General features: G+C 42.5%; 1 protein-coding gene across 1 annotated transcript in view; it reads right to left on the reverse strand.

The window, feature by feature from the left end:
• The window catches only part of LOC117359637 (cadherin-8), a 469,702-nt gene that overhangs the window by 414,288 nt on the left and 32,037 nt on the right, over positions 1-23,377 (reverse strand). Inside the window, exon 2 of the mRNA XM_033942802.1 lies at positions 21,034-21,328. Coding sequence (XP_033798693.1) covers positions 21,034-21,220 — 187 coding nt within the window. The 5' untranslated portion in view covers positions 21,221-21,328. The remainder of the gene's footprint in view (positions 1-21,033; positions 21,329-23,377) is intronic.

Genomic DNA, 23,377 nt, shown 5'->3' on the forward strand with positions numbered 1-23,377 from the left:
AATTTATAAATAAAAGCTGGAGTCTTTGATGTTATTGATTTAAAGGTGAGCAGGTTTAATTTATATATAATTCGATGTGCAACTGGCAACCAATGAGCTTTCCGGAGTAATGGTGGTAACATGATCATATTTCTTAGCGTTTTCAATCAGTTTAATTGAGGTATTTTGAAAGAGCTGCAGGCGCTTGATTTCTTTTTGTGCTATTCCGTTAAATAGGGCATTACAATAGTCTAACTTTGAAATTACTAAAGAATGTATCAAAATATTCAGAGATTTTGGACATAGAAATTTTTTCATTGAACGTATTTGGCGGAGACTGTAGAAAGTAGATTTCACGACTTGACTGATATGATCATGATACGTCAGTTTATCATCTAAAATTACACCGAGAATTCTAATTCTACGAATGATTTTCAGAGAAATACCTTTGATAGTAATTGGATTAATAAGAGTGGGAGTATCTTTCCAAGGAAATAGTAAAACATTTGTTTTATCAATGTTTAAAGCAAGTCTATTTGTTTCCAACCAGTGATGGATCTGGTTGAGTTTGGAGTTAATATGTGCTATTTCATTAGAATTATTAGGATCCAAAGAGTGTAAAAGTTGTATATCATCCGCATAAGCGAATACTGTAAAACCTATAGATTGACAGAGTGTCATGAGAGGTGCAAGAAAGATATTAAATAAAAGAGGAGAGAGGATAAAACCTTGTGGAATTCCATATGGCACTGAAATACCTTCTGAGGTGGTATTATTAAACTTAACTGTAGAACAACGATTGTCAAAGTAAGAGTGGAACCAAGTAAGTACCTGATCGGAAATGCCAATAGATTTGAGTATATTAAGCAAAAGAGCGTGATCAATGGTGTCGAAAGCTGATGAAAGGTCAATTGATATCAGAAGGACAGATGAGTGATGGTCAAGGTAATATAGTACGGCAGAGGTCATGCCAATCAAAGAGTGTTCAGTGGAGTGATGCTGTCTGAAGCCTGTTTGGTTGGGATGTAAGATATTAGTCATTTCTACAAATTCCGAAATCTGATTATATACTATCTTTTCTGTTAGTTTTGCAATAAAGGGAATGTTAGCTAAAGGCCTATAGTTTGATATTTCATTTGAGCTAATCTTTGAGTTTTTTAAGATCGGACGAATAATAGCTTTTTTCCAATCTGATGGCATGATACTTTGTTTCAAGCTTTCTTTAATCATATTTAGTATTAAGGGACCAAATATTGCAAAATATCTTTTAATGATAAAAGGAGGAATTGTGTCGGCCTGAGATCCCTTAATGTTAATTGTTTTAATAAGGGCTTCTAATTCTCCTAAAGTTGGAAGATTAAATTGAGCGCATTTCGCTGATAAATGGAAATTGGATTCAGTGTCCAAGTTTGAAGTCGTATTATTTGTTTGTGAAAAGTTCTCTCTTATATCTTTAATTTTTTTTTGAAAGTAGTCTGCAAGTTCTTGCGCAGATGGTGCTGAGTTATTAAAAGAAACTTGTTTTTTTATGCAGAGGAGAGAAAGATTTAAGAATGGAATACAGCGAAGAAATGTTCTTGGCTTTGAAAATTTGATTAGAATAAAATTTCATTTTTGCCTGATTAATTTTGTTTTTGTATATATTTGATTGTTCTTTAAATTTATCCAAATTTGACTTGGTCTTGTTTTTCCTCCAAAGTCTTTCTAAGGATCTAAGTTGTTTTTTAATTAGATAAAGTTCTGGAGTAAACCAGGGGTTAGCCTTCCTTTTTGCTGAAATAATTTTAGTTTGTAATGGTACTAAAAAATCTAACAAATTTTTGATAGATGAATCCCAATGAAGAACAAGCTCTTCTATAGAGTGAGTTTGCAAGTCTTGATTGGTTAAGTCTAAGTTGTCAATAATTAAGTCTGATGATAGAACGTTGTAATCTCTATATGTAATGGTTTGTTGTATAGTATTTGTTTTTGTCTGAGAAATGAAATGTGATAATGTTATAAGAAAATGATCAGACCATGGGATTTTAAATCTCCTACTTAGTAGCTTCATCGCATGCCCCCCTAGTCCTAGTAATTTTTTGAAAGAGTGAACAAGCAATTCACATCCATTCTTTCCACTCTACTCATTATTTTACCGACCTCTGTCACATTACCCCTGAACAATCTCTTCTCCAAGCTGAAGAGCCTTAGCCACTTTAGCTTTTCCTCATAGGGAAGTCATCCCATCCCTTTTAGCATTCAAAAATAAGAAATCCAGTAATGATGGTTACCTCCTGGCTGTCCTTCCCAACTCACTTTCTTTCTCTCTTCTTTCCTATTATATAATATAGTTCAGTATATCATGTTCTCTTACTTCTTTCTCTCCCTTCTCCCTCCCCATGCCACTTTCTTTTCTACCATTCCATGTACCACCCATTTTAGCATTGCAAACCACACAGATGGTCCTCCTAATTTGCAGTATAACAAGTTATGAGTAAAACTTACAAGGTAAATATAGCCTCAGTGACAATACAACTATCTTCAAGTTGTTATATATCCATGATAGATTTTGTTTAAATGATTGACATCAGACAATAACTTCCATTGTCGCTCCAAGGCTCATCTGCGTTCAATTCTGGTCTCCTTATCTCAAGAAAGATATAGTAGTGCTAGTAAAGGTTCAAAGAAGAGCAACCAAGATGATAAAGGGGATGGAACTCCTCTCGTATGAGGAAATACTAAAAAAGTTAGGGCTCTTCATCTTGGAAAAGAGACGGCTGAGGGGAGATATGATTTAAGTCTACAAAATTCTGAGTGGAGTAGAATGGGTACAAGTGGATTGATTATTCACTCCATCAAAAATTACAGAGATTAGGGGACACACATACCAACATAAGAATAGCCTTACTGGGTCAAACCAATGGTCCATCAAGCCCAGTAGCCTGTTCCCATAGTGGCCAATCCAGGTCACCAGTACCTGGCCAAAATCCAAGGTGTAGCAATACAGTATTCCATTTTACCGATACAGGCCAAGCAGTGGTTTTCCCATATATTTCTCAATAACAGACTATGAACTTTTCCTCCAGAAACTTGTCCAAACCTTTCTTAAAACCAGCTATGCTATCTGCTCTTACCAAATCCTCTGGCAACGCGTTTCAGAACTTAACTATTCTCTGAGTGAAAAAATAAATTTCCTCCAATTGGTTTTAGAAGTATTTCCCTGTAACGTCTTCGAGTCTCCCCTAGTCTTTGTACTTTTTAATGGAGTGAAAAATCGATCCACTTGCACCCGTTCTACTCCACGCAGGATTTTGTAGCCTTCAATCATATCTCCCCTCGGCCGTCTCTTTTCCAAGCTGAAGAGCCCTAACCGTTTTAGTCTTTCCTCACACGAGAGGAGTTCCATCCCCTTTACCATCTTGGTCGCTCTTCTTTGTGTGCACAATGAAGTTGCAGGGAAATAAAAGTTCCTGGAGGAAAAGTCAATAGTCTGTTATTGAGAAAGACATGGGGGAAGCCACTGCTTTCCCTGGATTGGTAGCATAAAATACTGCTACTCCTTAGTTTTTGGCCAGGTACTGGTGACCTGGATTGGCCATTGTGGGAACAGGCTACTGGGCTTGATGGACCCAGTGAGGCTGACCCAGTGAGGCTATTCTTATGTTTTGAAGTAAAGGCTATATAATGCAACCTACTAAAGGTTATAAATGCATGTTAAATTCCTTTTAAAAAAATATGTCCAAGAAAGGAGCTTGATAAATGTCAGTCTATCTTGGTTTTGCAGGAGCTATTCTGTTGAAATATACTGTCTTCTGTTGTTTTGCAGGTGCTGCTGTGTTCGATAATTGCAAAGACTGAGGAAACCTGAATAGGCAAAACAGTGGCCATTGTCTGTACAGCAAACATTGGTGCAGCACTGCAGTTCGGAAGAAATCAGAGTTTACAGAGATTTTTCACAAGATATGCACCTAAATCATTGCAGATTTATTGTGGGGCGTAGTTATCAATGCGAGCCACCATTGAAACGTGTTATTGCACCAAAAACCCATGCTATTGGAGCAAAGGTCCCACTTAATGCAATGAGTAAAATAACACATTTTAAAGGTAGCCTAAGTTCATAACATCCCCTCCCCCTCCCCCTTATTGCAAACATGAGATGGATGTAATTTAGACTGTTGATGTGCCAAAATTACATGCATAAGTTATAGGACTGTCTCTGATTCGCACATGACCGGCCCATTTCTGTTCACCCTTTTTGAACTCACAAAAATACAGATGCACATCCCATGCCTAAATTTACAAACTTTTAGCTTTTAATTAAATCCAATTAGCTCTGATAATTGCTTGTTAGAATGCCAATTATCTGTGTTAACTGGCTCATTATTCAATTTGTGTACATAACTTCAAGTGCTATATATAGAATTTACCCCTTAGCACTCCGATTTATGCACACATATTATATAATAGCGTCAATTATGCACATAATAATTAGATTCTAACTGATGTTAACAACCATTGGCTATAATGAGTGCTAATTCCAATTGGCACTAATTTGGAGTAACTACCCTTAATTGGGATTCTGCAAATTACTTGCAAATTCATGCAAATTCTGCAAATTCATGCAAATTCTGCAAATTAATTGCAAATTCATGCGCACACAAATGACTATGGGCTAGATTCACTAAGCCCGCCGATCAAGTTCTGACCACTTAGCGACCCCTTTGCGACCCGATTTCCCTCTGACCTGATTCACTAACCTCTGTCCCGATCATCCTCCGATTTGCACATGCAAATGAGGGGGAACGGCATTCAAATGTAGGCAGGCAGCGATTCACTAAAAAAATTGAGGGACACCGACTGGGCTGACCGATCCAAAAATAAGCGACTGCTGAGGACCAGTCGCTCAGGTCCTTTCTGATTGCCCTGTCTTCTGCCTCTGATTGCCCTGTCTTCTGCCACCCTATTCTCTTCCATACTTCTCTTCAGTGTCCCTAAGCTGCCTCAGCTTCTATGCAGTTGGTGGTGCATTTTCAGCCTTTGATGCTGGCAGCCTCCTGCGTATTGTCGCGTACCAGGCCCATGATCTTGGCATGTTCCCTATGAGTTGGGAACCCTTCAGGAAAGATAGTCTTAGGCAACTGCCCAGGGTTACTGCGGAAAGTGTTGCAGTGTTCAAAACGACCCCAATGAGGAACACGATCAAAATGACATTTTTTTCAGGTTTATTCTGACCTTCAACTGGTCAACAATCAGGATAACCCTGTTACATAAATCACAAGCACAAAAGGGAAAAAAAACAACCCCAACACTTTCTTTCCATCAGTTCCAGAAAGGCTCTGTTAATTGTCTCTGGACTTTAGGCTTTAGCAAGCAAGTCCTCTTCACCAGAACATATCATGTTATGTCCCCTTTAGTTCATAATTTGTACTCCTCACAAAAGCAGGGAACAAAAAAAACACAAAACAAAACCATACCATCAAAAAAACATGAACCAACTGTAGGCAGAGCTCAGCCTGGGAAAACTCTAGAACCTGTTTAAATCATTTGCTTTTGAAAACAAAGCCCTCAGATTAACAGTTCCCATCCTGATAATTAGCATACAAGTTCACTCTCCCCAAAACAAGAGTTTTCCCAAAATACAGTGGTCACACCTATTCTACACACAAGCAGAAAAAAATAGTCCATATTGAGTTGGAAGCAAAGGTTCATTGTAATTAAATATACTCAAGCCTTTAAAAAAAAAAAAATCACACAGACAAATCATGAGCAGTTTGTATTCCTGGCTTCATAGAGCTTTAAGCCAGCACACCTGGCTGTTTCTCAGCCTGCTCGGATCTTTTCCAGATAAGCCCCGCCAAAAAGTTAACCCCCGCCACCCAAAAAAAAATTATAAAAAAGAGGCGCGATCTGTAGAAAGTAAAGTGGGGGGGGTTAGGGGGGTTTGGGGGGGTTCCCCTCCCACGCCCCCCCGTCAGAGCCCTTAAAAAATTGGTTGACAGTTTATCCTATTTTTTTATAATGTTAAGTTTCATATCCTCTTTTTATAATCTTTTTTGGTGCTCCGACGGGGGGGCGTGGGGGGGGAACCCCTCCCTCCCACCCACCCACTTTACTTTATACACATCGCGCCGCGTTGTGGGGCCGTTGTGCTGAGAACTTCACTGGTTAAGGTTGCGTGCGCTGGCAAAAGGTGGCGGGGCTTAACTTTCGGCGCGTCCACTTTTTCCATTAGTGGCGGGGCTTATCTGGAAAAGATCCCACTATTCTAGACACAAGCAGAAAAAAAGAGTCCATATTGAGTTGGAAGCAAAGGTTCATTGTAATTAAATATACTCAAGCCTTTAAAAAAAAAAATCACACAGACAAATCATGAGCAGTTTGTATTCCTGGCTTCATAGAGTTTTAAGCCAGCACACCTGGCTGTTTCTCAGCCTGCTCAGATCTTTTCCAGATAAGCCCCGCCAAAAAGTTAACCCCCGCCACCCAAAAAAAATTATAAAAAAGAGGCGCGATCTGTAGAAAGTAAAGTGTGTGTGGGGGGGGGTTCCCCCCACACACACCCCCGTCGGAGCCCTTAAAAAAATGGTCGACAGTTTATTCTATTTTTTTATAATGTTAAGTTTCATATCCTCTTTTTTATTATCTTTTTTGGGTGCTCCGACGGGGGGGCGTGGGGGGGGAAACCCCTCCACTTTATTTTATACACATCGCGCCGCGTTGTGGGGCCGTTGTGCTGAGAACTTCACTGGTTAAGGTTGCGTGCGCTGGCAAAAGGTGGCGGGATTTAACTTTCGGCGCGTCCACTTTTTCCATTAGTGGCGGGGCTTATCTGGAAAAGATCCCACTATTCTAGACACAAGCAGAAAAAAAGAGTCCATATTGAGTTGGAAGCAAAGGTTCATTGTAATTAAATATACTCAAGCCTTTAAAAAAAAAAATCACACAGACAAATCATGAGCAGTTTGTATTCCTGGCTTCATAGAGTTTTAAGCCAGCACACCTGGCTGTTTCTCAGCCTGCTCGGATCTTTTCCAGATAAGCCCCGCCAAAAAGTTAACCCCCACCACCCAAAAAAAATTATAAAAAAGAGGCGCGATCTGTAGAAAGTAAAGTGTGTGTGTGTGGGGGGTTCCCCCACACACACACCCCCGTCGGAGCCCTTAAAAAAATGGTCGACAGTTTATTCTATTTTTTTATAATGTTAAGTTTCATATCCTCTTTTTTATTATCTTTTTTGGGTGCTCCGACGGGGGGACGTGGGGGGCGAAACCCCTCCACTTTATTTTATACACATCGCGCCGCCTTGTGGGGCCGTTGTGCTGAGAACTTCACTGGTTAAGGTTGCGTGCGCTGGCAAAAGGTGGCGGGATTTAACTTTCGGCGCGTCCACTTTTTCCATTAGTGGCGGGGCTTATCTGGAAAAGATCCGCCTGCTCTAGGGCAAATGTAACCAGGCAAAGAAAGAAAAAAAACCCAGTGTTCAAACCCAGTCTCACAGTTCCTTCTGTCAGACTTTAAATGAGCCCAGCCTCGTCTCAGAAAGGAGCAGAGTCTCTCAAAGGCTGACAAAAATAGGAAAAAACAAAAACAAAACTATAGTCAAAACAAAAGGACAGTTCCAGCACAGTCACGTGCTCAAGATCCTATTTCTTTATATATATATAAGAACATAAGAATAGCCCCACTGGGTCAGACCTATTGTCCATCAAGCCCAGTAGCCCGTTCTCACGGTGGCCAATCCAGGTCACTAGTACCTGGCAAAACCCAAGGTATAGCAATATTCCATGCTATCAATACAGGGCACTTCAAAAAAATGGCATAAGTTCTAAATAACATGGGTATAGCCTTGGTCACTCAAACCTGAATCAAAGTCCAATATATAAGACCCCGGCTAAAGACACAGTGCCCTGTGCTTAATTCCTTTAGAAGGTAGCCTCAGCCCCACCACTCCGCCGCTAGTTCAATGTTTCAATGCGGGAAGAATTATGTGGGAACTCATCATCAGCTGCCCGTAACACTATGCTCAAAAAATTTTTCAATAACTCGAAAACTGTTTAAAACGTATATCTTATTAGCTATAACCCACTCCCGGATATTGGCTGTTAACTAAAGCTAAGTACAGATTTATCTGAAGGACACTTTAAAGCTAATAAGATATACGTTTTAAACAGTTTTCGAGTTATTGAAACATTTTTTGAGCATAGTGTTACGGGCAGCTGATGATGAGTTCCCACATAATTCTTCCCGCATTGAAACATTGAACTAGCGGCGGAGTGGTGGGGCTGAGGCTACCTTCTAAAGGAATTAAGCACAGGGCACTGTGTCTTTAGCCGGGGTCTTATATATTGGACATCAATACAGGGCAAGCAGCTCTTCTGATCAGGGTCTTGGTGACTTTTCTCTTTTTCCCTGTGTCAATACCAGGACTAGCAGTGGATTTGTCACAGTATGCTCAGTACAGCTGGCATCCCTTCATTGCACGCACATACACACACACACAAGGGTGTAGAAGTAGAACTGAGCACATGGGAGTGAGGGCTGCCAGCGTCAGTGGCTAGAAATGTGTTGGCCCATGGTTGAGATAGTTCAGTTTCTCCAGAGAGGACTCTTCATCTGGCCAGGCTTTGGGGCATATGCATGTATGTGTTTCAAAATTCTGCTTATCTTACATAGCACACATTTTACATGTAAGAGTACACGTAGATGGAGCTGGGTGGAGCATGAATGGGATTCACAATTTTGGGTTGATATAAGTATTTGCTCCTATGTTATAGATGCATACTTTGGTTTTTATATTGTTGCATTAGAACATAAGAATTGCCATCTCTGGATCAGACCCTGGGTCCATCAAGTCCGGTGATCCGCACATGCGGAGGACCCGCCAGGTATACCCTGGCCTAGTTTTAGTCCCCATATCATTGTATGCTTCTCAAGGGAGATGTGCATCTAATTTACCCTTACCCGTATCACTCTATGCCACTCTTAAGGAGATTTGCATCTAGTTTACCCTTAAATCCTAGAACGATGGATTCTGCAATTACTTCCTCTGGGAGAGCATTCCAGGTGTCCACCACTCGCTGCGTGAAACAGAACTTCCTGATATTTGTCCTGGACCTGTCCCCCCTCAGCTTCAGTTTATGTCCTCTTGTCCTTGTAAATAACTGCTTCCCTTGCTCTATTTTGTTGAATCCTTTCAGTATTTTGAAAGTCTCGATCAGATCTCCTCGCTGTCTCCTCTTCTCATTTTCAGTCTATTAGTGCAATACAGAGATCTGTGTGGCATTACCAAGTTAAATACTCGTCAGCCTTGATAATCAACTTAAGACTGTTTTGAACAATGCGATGATTGGGTGGTGAGGTATTAGTGTTGGGGTTCTTCCCCTGTTACCGCCTTCAAGTCTCTGAGCATGAGTTCTATCAGCAGCTGATACATATTTAAACTAGTTCATTACAAATTATTTATAGAGTGATTATTCTACAGTATCTGACACAATCACTTTTAATCACTCAATATTCACAATTGATTGAGTTCTGTGTCCGCCATCTTCGTTTGACTGAGTCCATAAAGGAAAACAGGCAAGGGCAGCAGAACACCTCCTGCCGAGTGCGGCACAGTGGTTAAGGCTACAGCCTTGGCACCCTGAGGTTGTGGGTTCAGATCCACGCTGCTCCTTGTGACCCTGGGCAAGTCGCTTAGGGCTCCTTTTACAAAGGCGCGCTAGGGGTTTTAGCACACACAGCGCACGCTAAAATGCTACGCGCGCTAGCCACTACCGCCTCCTTTTAAGCAGGCGGTTATTTTTTGGATAGCGTGCGCTATAGCGTGCACTAATCTTGTGCATTTGCTAAAAACGCTAGCGCACCATAGTGAAAGGAGCCCTTAATCTCCCCATCGCCTCAGGTACATTAGATCGATTGCGAGCTCACCAGGACAGGCAGGGAAAATGCTTGAGTATCTGAATAAATTCATGTAAACCATTCTGAGCTCCCTGGGAGAACGATATAGAAAATTGAACAAACAATTAAATAAATAAATAAATAAATAAATACACTTACCTCCTAACCCCACTCAGTCCCTACGCCATGCACAGTTCCTCCTGCCTTCCCCTAATCACACATTTCCATTTTCATTGATCTCATAGTACTTATTATTTCCCTCTTTTCTATCCTCTCTTCACATACTCAATGATTCCTCTTTTTCTCCTCAGGTCTAGCATCTCCCTCCTTTTTATTTCCCTATTCTGTTACATCCAGCATCCCCTTTCGGTCTTTAGTTCCCTACTCCTTTTTTTATTTTTGAAATTATCTTTATTAGCAATTGCAAAGGGAACATACAACCAGGCTCAGAACAAGCAGAACAATCAGAGCGGACATGGAAAACAACACTAGAAACCTATGACAGCAAATGAGTCACAAAACAGGAACCCAATGGCTGGATGCCCAACATGCCACTGATCTGTTCCTGGTTTCTGTGGGTTGAACTATCTGCTCCTGGACGCAGTGCCTTTCGCTCCCGTCTTCTCCACTTATTTCCTTGATGGAGTTTAGTTGGGCTGGATTGCTGGTGAGAGGATTAGTTCCCTACTCCTATGCCCAGCATCTCTCCCTTCTGTTCTCTTCCCCTCCCAATTTGGCATCTGCCATCTCTTCTTTCCTCCCATCTCCCCCTCTCCTTCTAGCTCTGATGTCATCCATCTTCTCATCCCCAACATGATCTACCATTGCACCTCTATTCTGCCTCCCCTAAACCCATCAGCATCAGAATCTGATCTCCTAGTCCTGCTATTTATGTTTTGTTTTTTAAGGCAGTAAACTAAGGAAAGGACACAGAACATGTTATAGCACCAATAGCAGAGTATAGCCCAAAATGAGAATGGTAGAATTCTCTGATGTGTCCCTTTACATAAGAACATAAGAATAATCTTACTGGGTCAGACCAATGTTCCATCAAGCCCAGCAGCCCGTTCTCAAAGAATAGCAAGATTCCGGAACCCCAGTGAGAGCAACATTCCAGGGCTGAAAATGTGATGTCATAATGCCTCATTCTATAGTGCCTCAGAGCCAACCTCATCAGTGATGTTACAATGGCTTCATTGTCCATCAAGCCCAGTAGCCCATTTTCACGGTGACCAATCCAGGTCACTAGTACCTGGACAAAACCTAAAGAGTAGCAACATTCCATGCTACCAATCCAGGACAAGCAGTGGCTTCCCCCATGTCTTTCTCAATAACAGACTATGGACTTTTCCTCCAGGAACTTGTCCAAACCTTTCTTAAAACCAGCTAAGCTATCCACTCTTACCACAACCTTTGGCAACACATTCCAGAGCTTAACCATTCTCTGAGTGAAAAAATATTTCCTCCTATTGGTTTTAAAAGTATTTCCCTCTAACTTCATCAAGTGACCCCTAGTCTTTGTAATTTTTGACGGAGTGAAAAATCGATCCACCATTCTATTCCACTCAGGATTTTGTAGCCTTCAATCATAACTCCCCTCAGCCGTCTCTTTCCAAGCTGAAGAGCCCTAACCTTTTTAGTCTTTCCTCAAAATGAGAGGCGTTCCATCCCCTTTATCATCTTGGTCGCTCTTCTTTGAACCTTTTCTAGTGCTGCTATATCTTTCTTGAGATAAGGAGACCAGAACTGAACACAAAACACCATGCGAAGTCGCACCATGGAGCGATACAGAGACATTATAACATTCTTAGTCTTTTTAACCATCCCTTTTTTAATAATTCCTAGCATCTTGTTTGCTTTTTCTGCAATGACACCCAAATCCTTTTCTTGGACTCTAACCCCTAAGGTGGACCCTAGCATCCGGTAACTGTGATTTGGGAATAGGATGTGTGACAGGGCTCTACCACTCTCAGGATTATGAGATGTTCGATGATAGTTCTGGCCATGTTTGTTCTCATTTTAAACTGTATTCTGCTCCTGACGCTTTGTCTTTTCTCCTTGACATAATGTCTGATAAAGGTAAAAAGCAAGAAGAACTGTGGCAAGGAGGGTGGGAGGGAGGCAGGCTCAATATTTTGGTGGTGCAATGGCTTCTGTGGCTCGCCTATCCCATGATAATAGGTGCCTATATTTTATTATAGAAGAGGCAACTCTTTATAAGCCCATTTACTGAATTACTTCCCATAGGTTATCATATGTAATTGGATTATTCCAGTAACAGGACATTTAGGGCTAGATTTGCAACCTCTTTGCGACCCGATTTCCCTCTGACCCTATTCACTAACCTTGTGGTCGATCACCTCTGATCCACGCATGCAAATGAGGGGAAACGGCATGCAAAGCAGGAAGGGCCGTGATTCACTAACAAAAAGCAGGCACACCGACTGGGCTGGCCGATCCAAAAACAAGCGACTGCTCATGACCAGGCTCTCTGCCCCAGTTCTCCTGCTCTGGCCACCCTCCTCTCTGCCCTGATCTCCTACTCCTCTCAGCCCCAATCTCCTGCTCCTCTCTGCCCTGATCTCCTGCTCTTCTCTGCCCCGATCTCTTGCTCCTGTCAGCTCCGATCTCTTGCTCCTGTCTGCCCAGATCTCCTGCTCTGGTCTTCCTGCTCTCTGCCCCGATCTTCTACTCCTCTCAGCCCCGATCTCCTGCTCCTCTCTGCCCTGATCTCCTGCTTCTGTCTGCCCAGATCTCCTGCTCTGGCCACCCTGCTCTTCCCCGAATCTCTCCTGCCTGCTGCCCTGACTCGCCGTCCTGCTCTCGCCCTGAATCTCTTCTGCTGCCCTGACTCTCCTGCCCTTCCCCACATTGCAAGCCCGTGGTTGTAACCCACAGGTTTAATGCAGGTTAAAACCACAGGCTTGCAAAAAAGTTTTTAAAAAAAAGATTTTGTGGTTCTATGCCGGGCACGGAGGGCCAACGCTTGCACAGACCATCCACAGATGGTCTGCGCATGCGTCGGTGGGGGGTGTGATTCCAATCACACTCATTTGCATGAGGGTGATTTGTGAATCAGCCCCCTGGCCACGGATCAGATCAGATCACTCACAGATCGGATCCGATCTGTATCCTTAGTGAATCTAGCCCTTAGATCAGTTCTAAAGAGCTGTTGAAGCACTTTGTGTACCTCAATTAAATTGGACAAAACTAATTTTTTTGTTGAAAACAAAATGGAATGCAGAAATTTCAAATCTTTTACAAACTTTCAGCAACTTGGTTACAAAAGCCAGATAGTTCCCTCAAGTTTTCCCAGATGCAATGTCATATGGTTGGATTTTAAAATGATTACAGTATCATTCCCTTCTTTGCTTCCAAACAACAGTTGGACACTAACCCCCTCTTTTACTAAGGTACACTAACCGATTAGCGCGTGCTAAACGCTAACGCGTCCATAGACTAACATGCACGCGTCAGCATTTAGCGTGTGCTAATTCAATTAGCGTGCACTAATCGGTTAACGCACCTTAGTGAAAGAGGGCCTATATACTGAGGAAGGCATTCTATTAATGGCGCTGAGATTTCAGAGAAGGAAAATAAATCTGCATGGAAAACGGATGGTGCTCGAGGGTGAATGCAAATTATCAAGTTTATCAAGTTTATCAAGTTTATTAACAAAATTTGATTAATCGCCTATTATAATCACTAAGCGATGTACATAACAAAAATATAATAAAGTAAAAAGGGATTAACAATTTAACAAAAAACATTTAACTTGAACAAACATACAGTTGGGAAGGAAAAGATAAAAGTTACAATTTTTGTTTGGGGTAGAATAAAGGAAATGACAATAGGTAAAGGGGAGTAAAAACCTCAGCAATTATAAACATACTATGCTTTAAACATTAAAAGCATCTCTAAATAAATAAGATTTTAAAAGTTTTTTAAATATTAAAATATCTTTTTCATTACGAATGTATTGGGGGAGGGCATTCCACCATAGGGGACCTGTCACGGAAAAAATGTCGGCCCTTCTTGTACCAATGATTTTCAGGGAAGGTACTGAGAGAAGATTCTGGTTGGAGGAACGAAGTGAGCGTTGTGTATTATAAGGTATCAAGAGTCTAGATATGAATTGGGGTTCACCGCATGCTAAAGTTACACTTGTAGAATAGCGCTTGGAGCCCATTTCGATGTCAAACGTTGGATGCCAATATTTATGCCAATTGAAACCTGGTGCAAATACCAGTCACCAACTCTGCACATTTTGACATGGAAAAAAGGATATCCTATAACCCAATGTGCAACTTTTAGGAATGTCCCTGCCATTCCCCTGGCCATATTCCCCTTTGAATTGTACGCTAGAGATTTAGGGCTCCTTTTACAAAGGTGCGCTAGGGCCTTAACGCACGGAAAAGCATGCGCTAAATTGCCACGCATGCTAGCCACCACCGCCTCCTTTTGAGCAGGCAGTAGATTTTCGGCTAGCGCGTGCTATAGCGTGTACTAATCCGATGCGTGCGATTAAAGGTGCATAGGGTTTTAGAATAACGTATGAGGAGATACAAATTTCAACTATTGCTAATTAACCTTAATAATTGTTGACATCAATTAATTGGGATTAGCTGCCTGATAAGCTCATTCATTTGTACTCAGATCTTTAATCTGTACACAGATTTCTTACGGGTGCCACGGCGACAAGAGGGCATCCGCTAAAACTCAGGGGGGGGGGAGATTTCATGGGGACACCGGGAAATATTTCTTCACCGAAAGGGTAATTAATCGATGGAATAGTCTTCCATGTCAGGTAGTCGAGGCCAGTACCACGCTCGACTTCAAGGGACGATGGGACAGACAGGTGGGGTCGCTCCAGAGGAATGCTTAAAAGATGGATTCTCGAAGGAGGGAGGGTTCTTGAGTGGGCAGACTTGTTGGGCCGTCGGCCCTTTTCTGCCGTCATACTCTATGTTTCAGCACTATATACAGTATAGAATCTGGAGGTAAGTGGGTTTCCAAATGGGGGAGAGGGGGGGAGCTCCTATTTAAACAGGCCTTTTATTCTCAAGTTCCTGCTTTAACATCAAATGAATACGAGCGACGTCTGAATGGGTGACTGACAAGGTATTACTTCTTAAATGGTGCAGAAAATTTTCAAGTAAACATCGGTGCGTGTATAGTGAAGTACCTTGACACACAAAAAAAAAAAAAAAAAATTCCTGAAAATCACTTTCATTCCTGGCTTATATGTGTTGCCTTAAGAATGTAATGCTGGCTCTCTTTTCAATGAATGTCATTCATTAAATATTGATTAGCAGATCTGTCTGCAGTGTGTGTGCATTTAGAGGGTAATATTCAAAAGCATTTCCACAGGTAAGACAGTTCTTTGCCCGTGGCAAGAAGCTTTCATAAAGCTGCCCGCCCAATGTGTGGGTAAAATTACATCCTGTATATATGTAAGTTTACTCAGACTGAGAAGAGGAATCCCAGGGGTGAAGCTGCAGAGAGGTTTTCACTTAGATACATACTTATGCCTGAGCTGCCTTTATAAAAAAAAAAAAAGCAAAATCAATGCGATAACTGATGTTGGTGCTTTGTATTAGGCTACCTCCGAAAAACAATTTCGTACTACAGATCTCTAGACTGGTGCAAAACTATGGGCTCCTTTTACGAAGCCGCGTCAGCGGTTTAGCGCGCGTCATAGTGAATGCTACACCGCCGGCCGCGCTAGACGCTAACGCCGGCATTGAGCTGGCGTTAGTTCTAGCCGCGTAACGCGGGCTTAGCGTGCGCTAAAAAGCTGCGTGCGCTAAAACCGCTAATGCGGCTTCGTAAAAGGAGCCCTACATCTTCCAAATTAGCTTCTAATTGCCTTAAACTATATGAAGCTTTGGGGCTGGAATTATCATTGGAAACAGGAACCAATGTGGCAGATTCAAAATTTTGCCGATTTGGAGACGTTATGAAGATTCTTTTCAGACACTAACATCCTATAAAGCGCCAACATTGGTGAAAACTTAGCGAGAACCACTGCAGGAAGGGACTTGGGAGTTCTCATCCGAGAAGATATGAAAGCTGTCAATCAGGTGGAGAAAGCTTCAGCAAAGGCTAGACAAATGCTGGGTTGCATCAGAAGGAGCTTTATCAGCCGAAAGCCTGAAGTCATACTGCCATTGTACAGATCCATGGTAAGACCTCACCTGGAGTACTGTGTCCAGTTTTGGAGGCCACATTATCAAAAAGATGTGAAGAGAATGGAGTTGATCCAGAGAATGGCCACTAGGATGATCTCAGGACTTAAAGACATCACATATGAAGAACGTCTAACCAGACTGCACCTATATTCTCTCGAGGAGCGCAGAGAAAGAGGGGACATGATAGAAACATTCAAATACATCACGGGTCGCATTGAAATGGAGGAAGAATTATTTTTTTCTTATGGGCCCCACGGCAACAAGAGGGCATCCGCTAAAACAAGGGAAGATTTCATGGTGACACCAGGAAATACTTCTTCACCGAACGGGTGATTGATTGATGGAATAAACTTCCACGCTGTGTGGTCGAGGCTAGTAGCGTGCTCAACTTCAAAAGTCGATGGGACAAACAGGTGGGGGGTGCTACAGAGTTATGCATAAAGGATGGGTACACCAGGGAGGGAGGGTCTGCTGTCTTATTCTATGTTTCTATGTTTCCGGAGTCTGTTATAAGGGAAAACACCCTCCAGTGATTCAAGACAAAGTTGGACAAGTTCCTGCTAAACTGGAACGTACGCAGGTGAGGCTGGACTCATTTAGAGCACTGGTCTTTGACCTGGGGACTGCTGCGTAAACAGACTGCTGGGCAGGATGGACCACTGGTCTGACCCAGCAGCGACAATTCTTATGTTCTTATGTTATATTCTCTGAAAATGGATTTGTGCTTGCATGATAGTCTTCTTAACATAAGCATCAAATATATGTTTTCACCCATTCATAGAAACCACTTGGATAAGTTTAAAGAGCGGAAAGGTGCTTTGGCCACCAACAAGTGTGGTGTTCATTTAAAATGGTTTTGATGGTTTTGTTCATAATGAATATCCTCAAATTTTGGACAGATGACTTCCGTGTCTTCCAGCCAGCTATTGAGATCCTCCTTGAGAAGTTCATTTGTTTTCCCTGGTGTACATATGATTAAAAAAAGGTAGCTCCGGAGAAGGAGGGGATTTTGGGTGACAGCAGAGGTTGAGTGGAACCATTTGCCTTATGAAGTGAAGGGACAACCAAACTTATGCAATCAAGGAAAGTGCAAAAGCCTTTCTTTTTTAATTTCCTTGATTTTAGGTGTAATTAGAGTACCCTACTGCAGTGATTTCCAAACCTGTCCTGGAGGAACACCAGGCCAATCGGGTTTTCAGGCTAGCCCTAATGAATATGCATGAGAGAGATTTGCATATGATGGAAGTGATAGGCATGCAAATTTGCTTCATGCATATTCATTAGGGCTAGCCTGAAAACCCAATTGGCCTGGTGTTCCTCCAGGACAGGGTTGGGAACCACTGCCCTACTGTATCGTTTTATTTGCACACCATTTTGTATGGTATTTGTATGGAAAGAAGAAGATATATTGCAAATAAAATAAATAATACATAAATAAATATGTTCCAAATAAACATATATATTCAGAATGAGCAAAATCTACATTTTGACCATTGCAAACAATGGCACAGAGATCATATGCAAATGTCTTTTCAAAATAATACCTTGACATCATACTTTTTCTTAGTTTCAAAAATGTTAAAGTATAATTTGTAAGAACAGATAAATCAGACAACTACACGGGGGGGGGGGGGGGGAGTTCTCAGCCCAACCAACTTCCTAAATTCTGATCATTATGTTGCCACTGGTGCTGAAAAGAGTGTTATCTTATTACATCAAGTACCAATTTGAAGAAACAAAATTATTTGTTTCGACATTGTTTCAGCTCATTGATTGAACCATATCCATCTTTTAGAGAAGCTCATGCAAACGGCTCTGAATTGAAGCTCACAACCTTTCATCACCCCCCTCGTAGTGTGACGAGTTTCAGTTTGTGGTAACCAGAGCTGAGATTGTGATGTCATAATGCTTCATTTCAACAATAAGAGTCAAACTCATCATTGATGTCACAGTGACGATTGTCCTATACTTGGCTCACTTATTACATATGAGGGGGTACTAAACAGTTCTCAGCCCAACCAACCAACTTTCTAAATTCTGAGCGTTATTTTGCCATTGTAGCAGTGGCGTACCTAGCATGTGTGACACCCGGGGCCTATCATTTTTTGGCACCCCCCCCCCCCCGCCATCTGTACAAAAAACATGATTTTTAGAAACAAGCCACTCGTCACACATGAATACCTAGTAAAAGGCAGCATCTTACATACTGCAGTGAGCAGTACAACAGCAATACACCCATTGTACAACTAAACAAGCCAGACTAGTACAGATCAATCCTACACCGTCAATCCTAACAGAAAACCATGTCTTTCGAACACACAGAACACAGAAAACACCTTCGCCTAGTATGGAATATGTCATCACAAACTAACCCCTCCCCCTTTTACAAAATTGTAGTGTGGACTTTAGCCATGGAGGTAACAGCTCTGACGCTCATAGAATTCTGAGCATCAGAGTTGCTACCACCACGGCTGGCGCTAAAAAACACTCCACAGTTTTTGTAAAAGGGGGGATAAAATAGAAATACATAGACAAAGGTTAAATTGAACCAGCAAGAAGCTAGACTCTTCCTGCAATGCAATACCACAGAAACAGTGACACATGTCTCCTAAAGCAATAAATAAATAGAAAATTTTTGTTCTACCTTTGTCTTCTCTGGTTTCTGCTTTCCTCATCTTCTTGTTACTCTCTTCCTTCCATCCACTGTCTGCCATCTCTCTGCCCCTATATGGCATCTTCTCTCCTTCTATGCCCCTTCCAGAAACTGTATGCCTCCCCTTCCATCTCTCCTTTCATCTCCATTGGTCTGGTATCTGTCTCCTCTCCTTCCCCCCTGTTCTGGCGTCTCTCTCTCCACTCCCTTCCTCCTGTTCTTCCCTAGTCTTCCTTCTCAATTTATTTTCTGCCTCTGTCTAAATTCTTTTTTACTATTCAGTTCTCAATTTCCCTCTTTCACTGTGTCTACCTATAGCTTGCCATCTCTTTCCTTCACCCCTTCCAGTAACTAACTCTATCCTCTTTCCTCAATCCTGCATGTGCCATTTTTTTCTTTCTCCTCCCCACTTCCTTCCAGCATCTGCTCCCTCTTTCCCTCACAGTTCCATTAAGCCGCTGTCCCTCCTCTCCCCGACACTTGCACTCAGTGTCTGTTTTCCTCTCTCTACCCCTTCCATCTACTCTTCACCCTCTATCTCGCCTCTTCCATTCACTGCCCTCTGTGCTCTTTCCATCCAGTGTCCACTCTCTCTCTCTTCCATATGGCATCTTCCCTCTTTCTATGCTCCTTCCATAAATTATCTATCCCGAGCCCCTTCTCTCCTTTGTACATGATTGATTTCAATTCTGTCACCTCTCCGTTTTTCTCTCTCTGTCACGACCCCCTCCCCTATGCTCTGGCATCTCTCTCTTTGCCTTTCTTTCCTTCCCACCCCACGGTCTGGCATCATCCCTTCCCTGATTCACGGCATCTCTCTCCTTTCTTTTTCTTCCATCTCTCCCTCCCCCTCCATGCTCTGACATCTCCTCCTTCCTTTCCCCCTGGTCTGACATACCTTCCTCCTTCCCTCCATGCCCTGGCGTCTCTTCTTCCCTCCAAGCCCTTGCATCTCCTTTTATTCCTTCCAGTTGGGTACAGCAATACTCTCCCCAATTCTCTTTCCCTCTGCTCCCTTTCCTCCTTCTGTCACCCAAGGCCTGGTATCCTGAACTTCATCGGGCAGCAGCAGCATTCATAATTCACTGCTGTTGCCGGATTCAGGCCTTCCTCTCTGTCGGGTCCTGTCTTCATGAAAACAGAAGGCAGGACAGAAGGCAGGACAGAAGGCAGGACCCGTCAGAGAGCAAGGCCTGAAGCCGGCAACAGCAGCAAATTATAGACGCTGCTGCTGCCCGAAGAAGGTAATGGTGCCAGGCTTTGGAGCACCGAGGCAGACCGCTTCTCCCCCCTCCCAGCTGAACCCCCGCTGACCCTCTTATCTCTCCACCCAAAGTGAACCCTTCTGACCCTCCCAGCGACATGACCAAGCAGCAAACCTCCCTTCAGTAACGTCGGCAGCCGCAGCACGCTAAACAGGCTGCTTCGCAGCTTTCTCTGGCCGGTGAAGCATCACTGATGATGTCATCAGTGACGTTGCAGAGGGACTCACTGGCAGGAGAAAGCCGCGAAGCAGTCTGTTTAGCGTGCTGTGGCTGCCGACGCTACTAGAGGGAGGTCTGCTGCATGGTCATCTCGCTGGTCACCTTAAGTAAGGAGGGAGGGAGTGCGATAGGGACCGGCTGTGCACCCCCCTAAGGCTGTACCCGGGGTGGACTGCTCCCCCCTGCCCCCCCTTGGTACACCACTGTATTGTAGCTGAAAAGTGTGTTATCTTATTTCATTAAGTGACAATTTGCCGAAACAAAATTCTTTGCTTTTGACATTGTTTCAGATCATTGATTGAACCATATCCATGTAATTTTTTTCTTGATGAGAACTTTTCAGCACCCCCCTTGTAAAAAAAAAAAAAAAAAAAAGTATTTCTGATATAGACATATTTCCTAAATTAATCACAGTGTTCTTCAAAGATATGTAGTAAAATATATGTGCTGAACACACACAAAGACCCAAAATGCTCTGAGTAATGGCAAATCTAGATGAAAACAGCAACTGGAAAATGAAGACTTTTAAAAAAAAAATGTATCATACAGTATTTTAACAGGAGCTGTGAAAGCCAAATAGCAGTTTAAATTATGTAGGCATTTGTATGAGACATTAAACCACTGCCAGTTGACTTTAATTTCTCCAGAATGGAAATCACAGGTCTATTGTGTGGTTGCAAAATTGCCATCAAATAAGGTTTGCAAATGCAAGTTAGAAATTATTCACATCCAACTGATTTCATTTTTTCATATGTGACAGCAAAACCAGCACTGATGGTGAAAGACTATAAAGACTATTTTAAAGTGTGACTTTAAAATAAGATCTTTGGGAATTATTATGCATACATACCCACAATGGACATCTCTGGAACAGTGGCGTGATATGGTCCATTAGAAAACTCTGGCGCATTGTCATTGATGTCTTGAACTTTAATAATGAATTCTGAAGGAGGCTCCAGAGGTTTGTTTGTGTCCCTATCGACTGCTTGAGCATTGAGTGTGTATTCAGCCTTTTCTTCCCGGTCAAGTCTTTTCATTGCATGAATATCTCCTGTCTTGTCATTGATTACAAAGATTGTCCCAGCTCCCTCTCCTGACAGAATATACTTGATTTTGCTGCTTCCAGGATCCAAGTCTGTGTGTAGCTACAAATGACAAATTAGCATTTAGTTAGCGTTAAACCCACATTCAACCTTTCACTCTGCAGCAGTCTAGGTATAAACATCTCTGTCTAGAATATGTTAACCATTGCCACAAATATCAGTACCTTTGTTTGACAATGACAAGGTCAAATGTGGCGAACATGGATGTTTCACACATAGAAATAAACATTTTCAAAGGCTGGATTTCACTTATTGAGAATTGAATCTACCAGCTATTTTATATAATTATAAAAAGGAAACTTCCCAGTTTTCACTGGGGACTTGATAACATTAGCTGACCCTGACACCTTTTATTGGGGGGAAGATTGGGTTAGATATAGGCCCTCTTTTACTAAGATGCGCTAACCAATTAGCGCACGCTAATCAAATTAGCACACGCTAAATGCTAACACGTCCAAAGACTAACATGCACGCGTTAGCATTTAGCGTGCACTAAACCGATTAGCGCGTGCTAATCGGTTAGCGCAAATTAATAAAAGAGGGGGATAGTATGGTAATAGGTAAGGAGCATGGGTGGGGGATATGAGGAGGGGAGACTAGCTATGGGATGTAAGATAAATAATGATTGGTTGGGCTGATCGGTTGTTAGGGGGGAATGTGCAAAGTGTGTGGAAGTATAAGGGGAAGAATGATCGGTGGGAGGTAGGGCTGAGACTGGTTGAGTGATGAAGGCTTCTGTGAGGATTTTGGCAGACTTTGGGTCTATTTAGGTTGTGGGCAGGAAGTGAGAATGTTGCATGGAAGTGGGTTGGATTGATGAAAGCCCCTCCCTCCCAGGCCTCTTTGTTGGTCCTGTGTGTAGGTCTCTGGGTGTGGGTGATACATTTTTGATGGCAGGGTGGTCTTCACCCCTCTCCCATGCTCAGGCACCTCTCTCTTCTTTCCTTTCCTTCTTTCTCCCCTTCCTGGCATCTTTGTCTCCTTCCCTTCCTTCCTTCTAACATCTCTCTCCTCTTTTTCTTCATGCTCTAGCACCTATCCCCTTCCATGGTCATGATACCTGTGGTCTACAACAAAGGAGAAGGAGAAGATGATAATAAGGTGCTGGTCGCCTATGTATTTTTATGGTTTGTATTTTTTGCATTGAACTGTGGGAGTATTTATTGCTGATGATGTATGTATTTTGTGATGTAATGTCATGATTTTGTATGTCAGTTTGTAACTCGCCCTGGGTAAGGGCGGGATTTAAATGAATAAACAAACAAACATGCCTATAATACAGTGTCCACTAAACAGATTGGTCTCAGCACTTTAAAGGCTTTTAATCCAATAAGAAATATAGACTGTTCACAGCTTTCAAATCTAGTTTTTAATATGCAAGTTTTAATAAAATTGAATTCATGTTTTAAAATATATGAGCATATTATCTTAGGTTGATGTGTACAGCCCCTTCCCCACTTTTTCTTGTTTCTGTTTGGTCACCATGGGGTAGTGTTTCCATGTTTTTGTTTTACGTTTGATGCTCCTTTCCTCCCTCATTTCCCATACCACAACACCTCCCTCATCCCTTATACCACACCTCTCCCTGTGCCCTACCTTAATAGACCTGGTGGTCTAGTGCACAGTTCTTCAACCGCCGGTCCACAGAAAATTTCTGCCGGTCCGCACAGGGCCGGTGAGATCAAGTCGGCAGTTAAATTTCCTGCCGACTGCGGTTCCTCCCGACTGCGGTTCCTGCTGACTAATATTCCTCCCAGCCTCAGGTGATCAAGATAGGCTGCCTTCCCTCTCTGAGTCTCGCCTTTTCGGAAACAGGAAGTTGAAATAAAATAGGCGGGACTCAGAGAGTGAAGGTCCCAACGTCAGCAGTGTGTCTTGATCGCCGCCCCTGCTGATTTGCTGAAGAGGGCCACGGGGAAGTTGCGATTAGAACGGAGAGAGCTGCAGATTCAGGTGCAGGTGGAGGGAGATGGTCAGCGTGTGCGAACAAGATCCTGGGGAGCCTTCACAGTGACTTCCTCCCCTCCCACCAGCTCTCCTATTTGCCAAGGCAGTGATTTACCGGCAACTTCCAGCAGGCAAGTACTGAGA

Source organism: Geotrypetes seraphini, chromosome 4 (genome assembly GCF_902459505.1).
Source record: "Geotrypetes seraphini chromosome 4, aGeoSer1.1, whole genome shotgun sequence".
Taxonomy (NCBI): domain Eukaryota; kingdom Metazoa; phylum Chordata; class Amphibia; order Gymnophiona; family Dermophiidae; genus Geotrypetes; species Geotrypetes seraphini.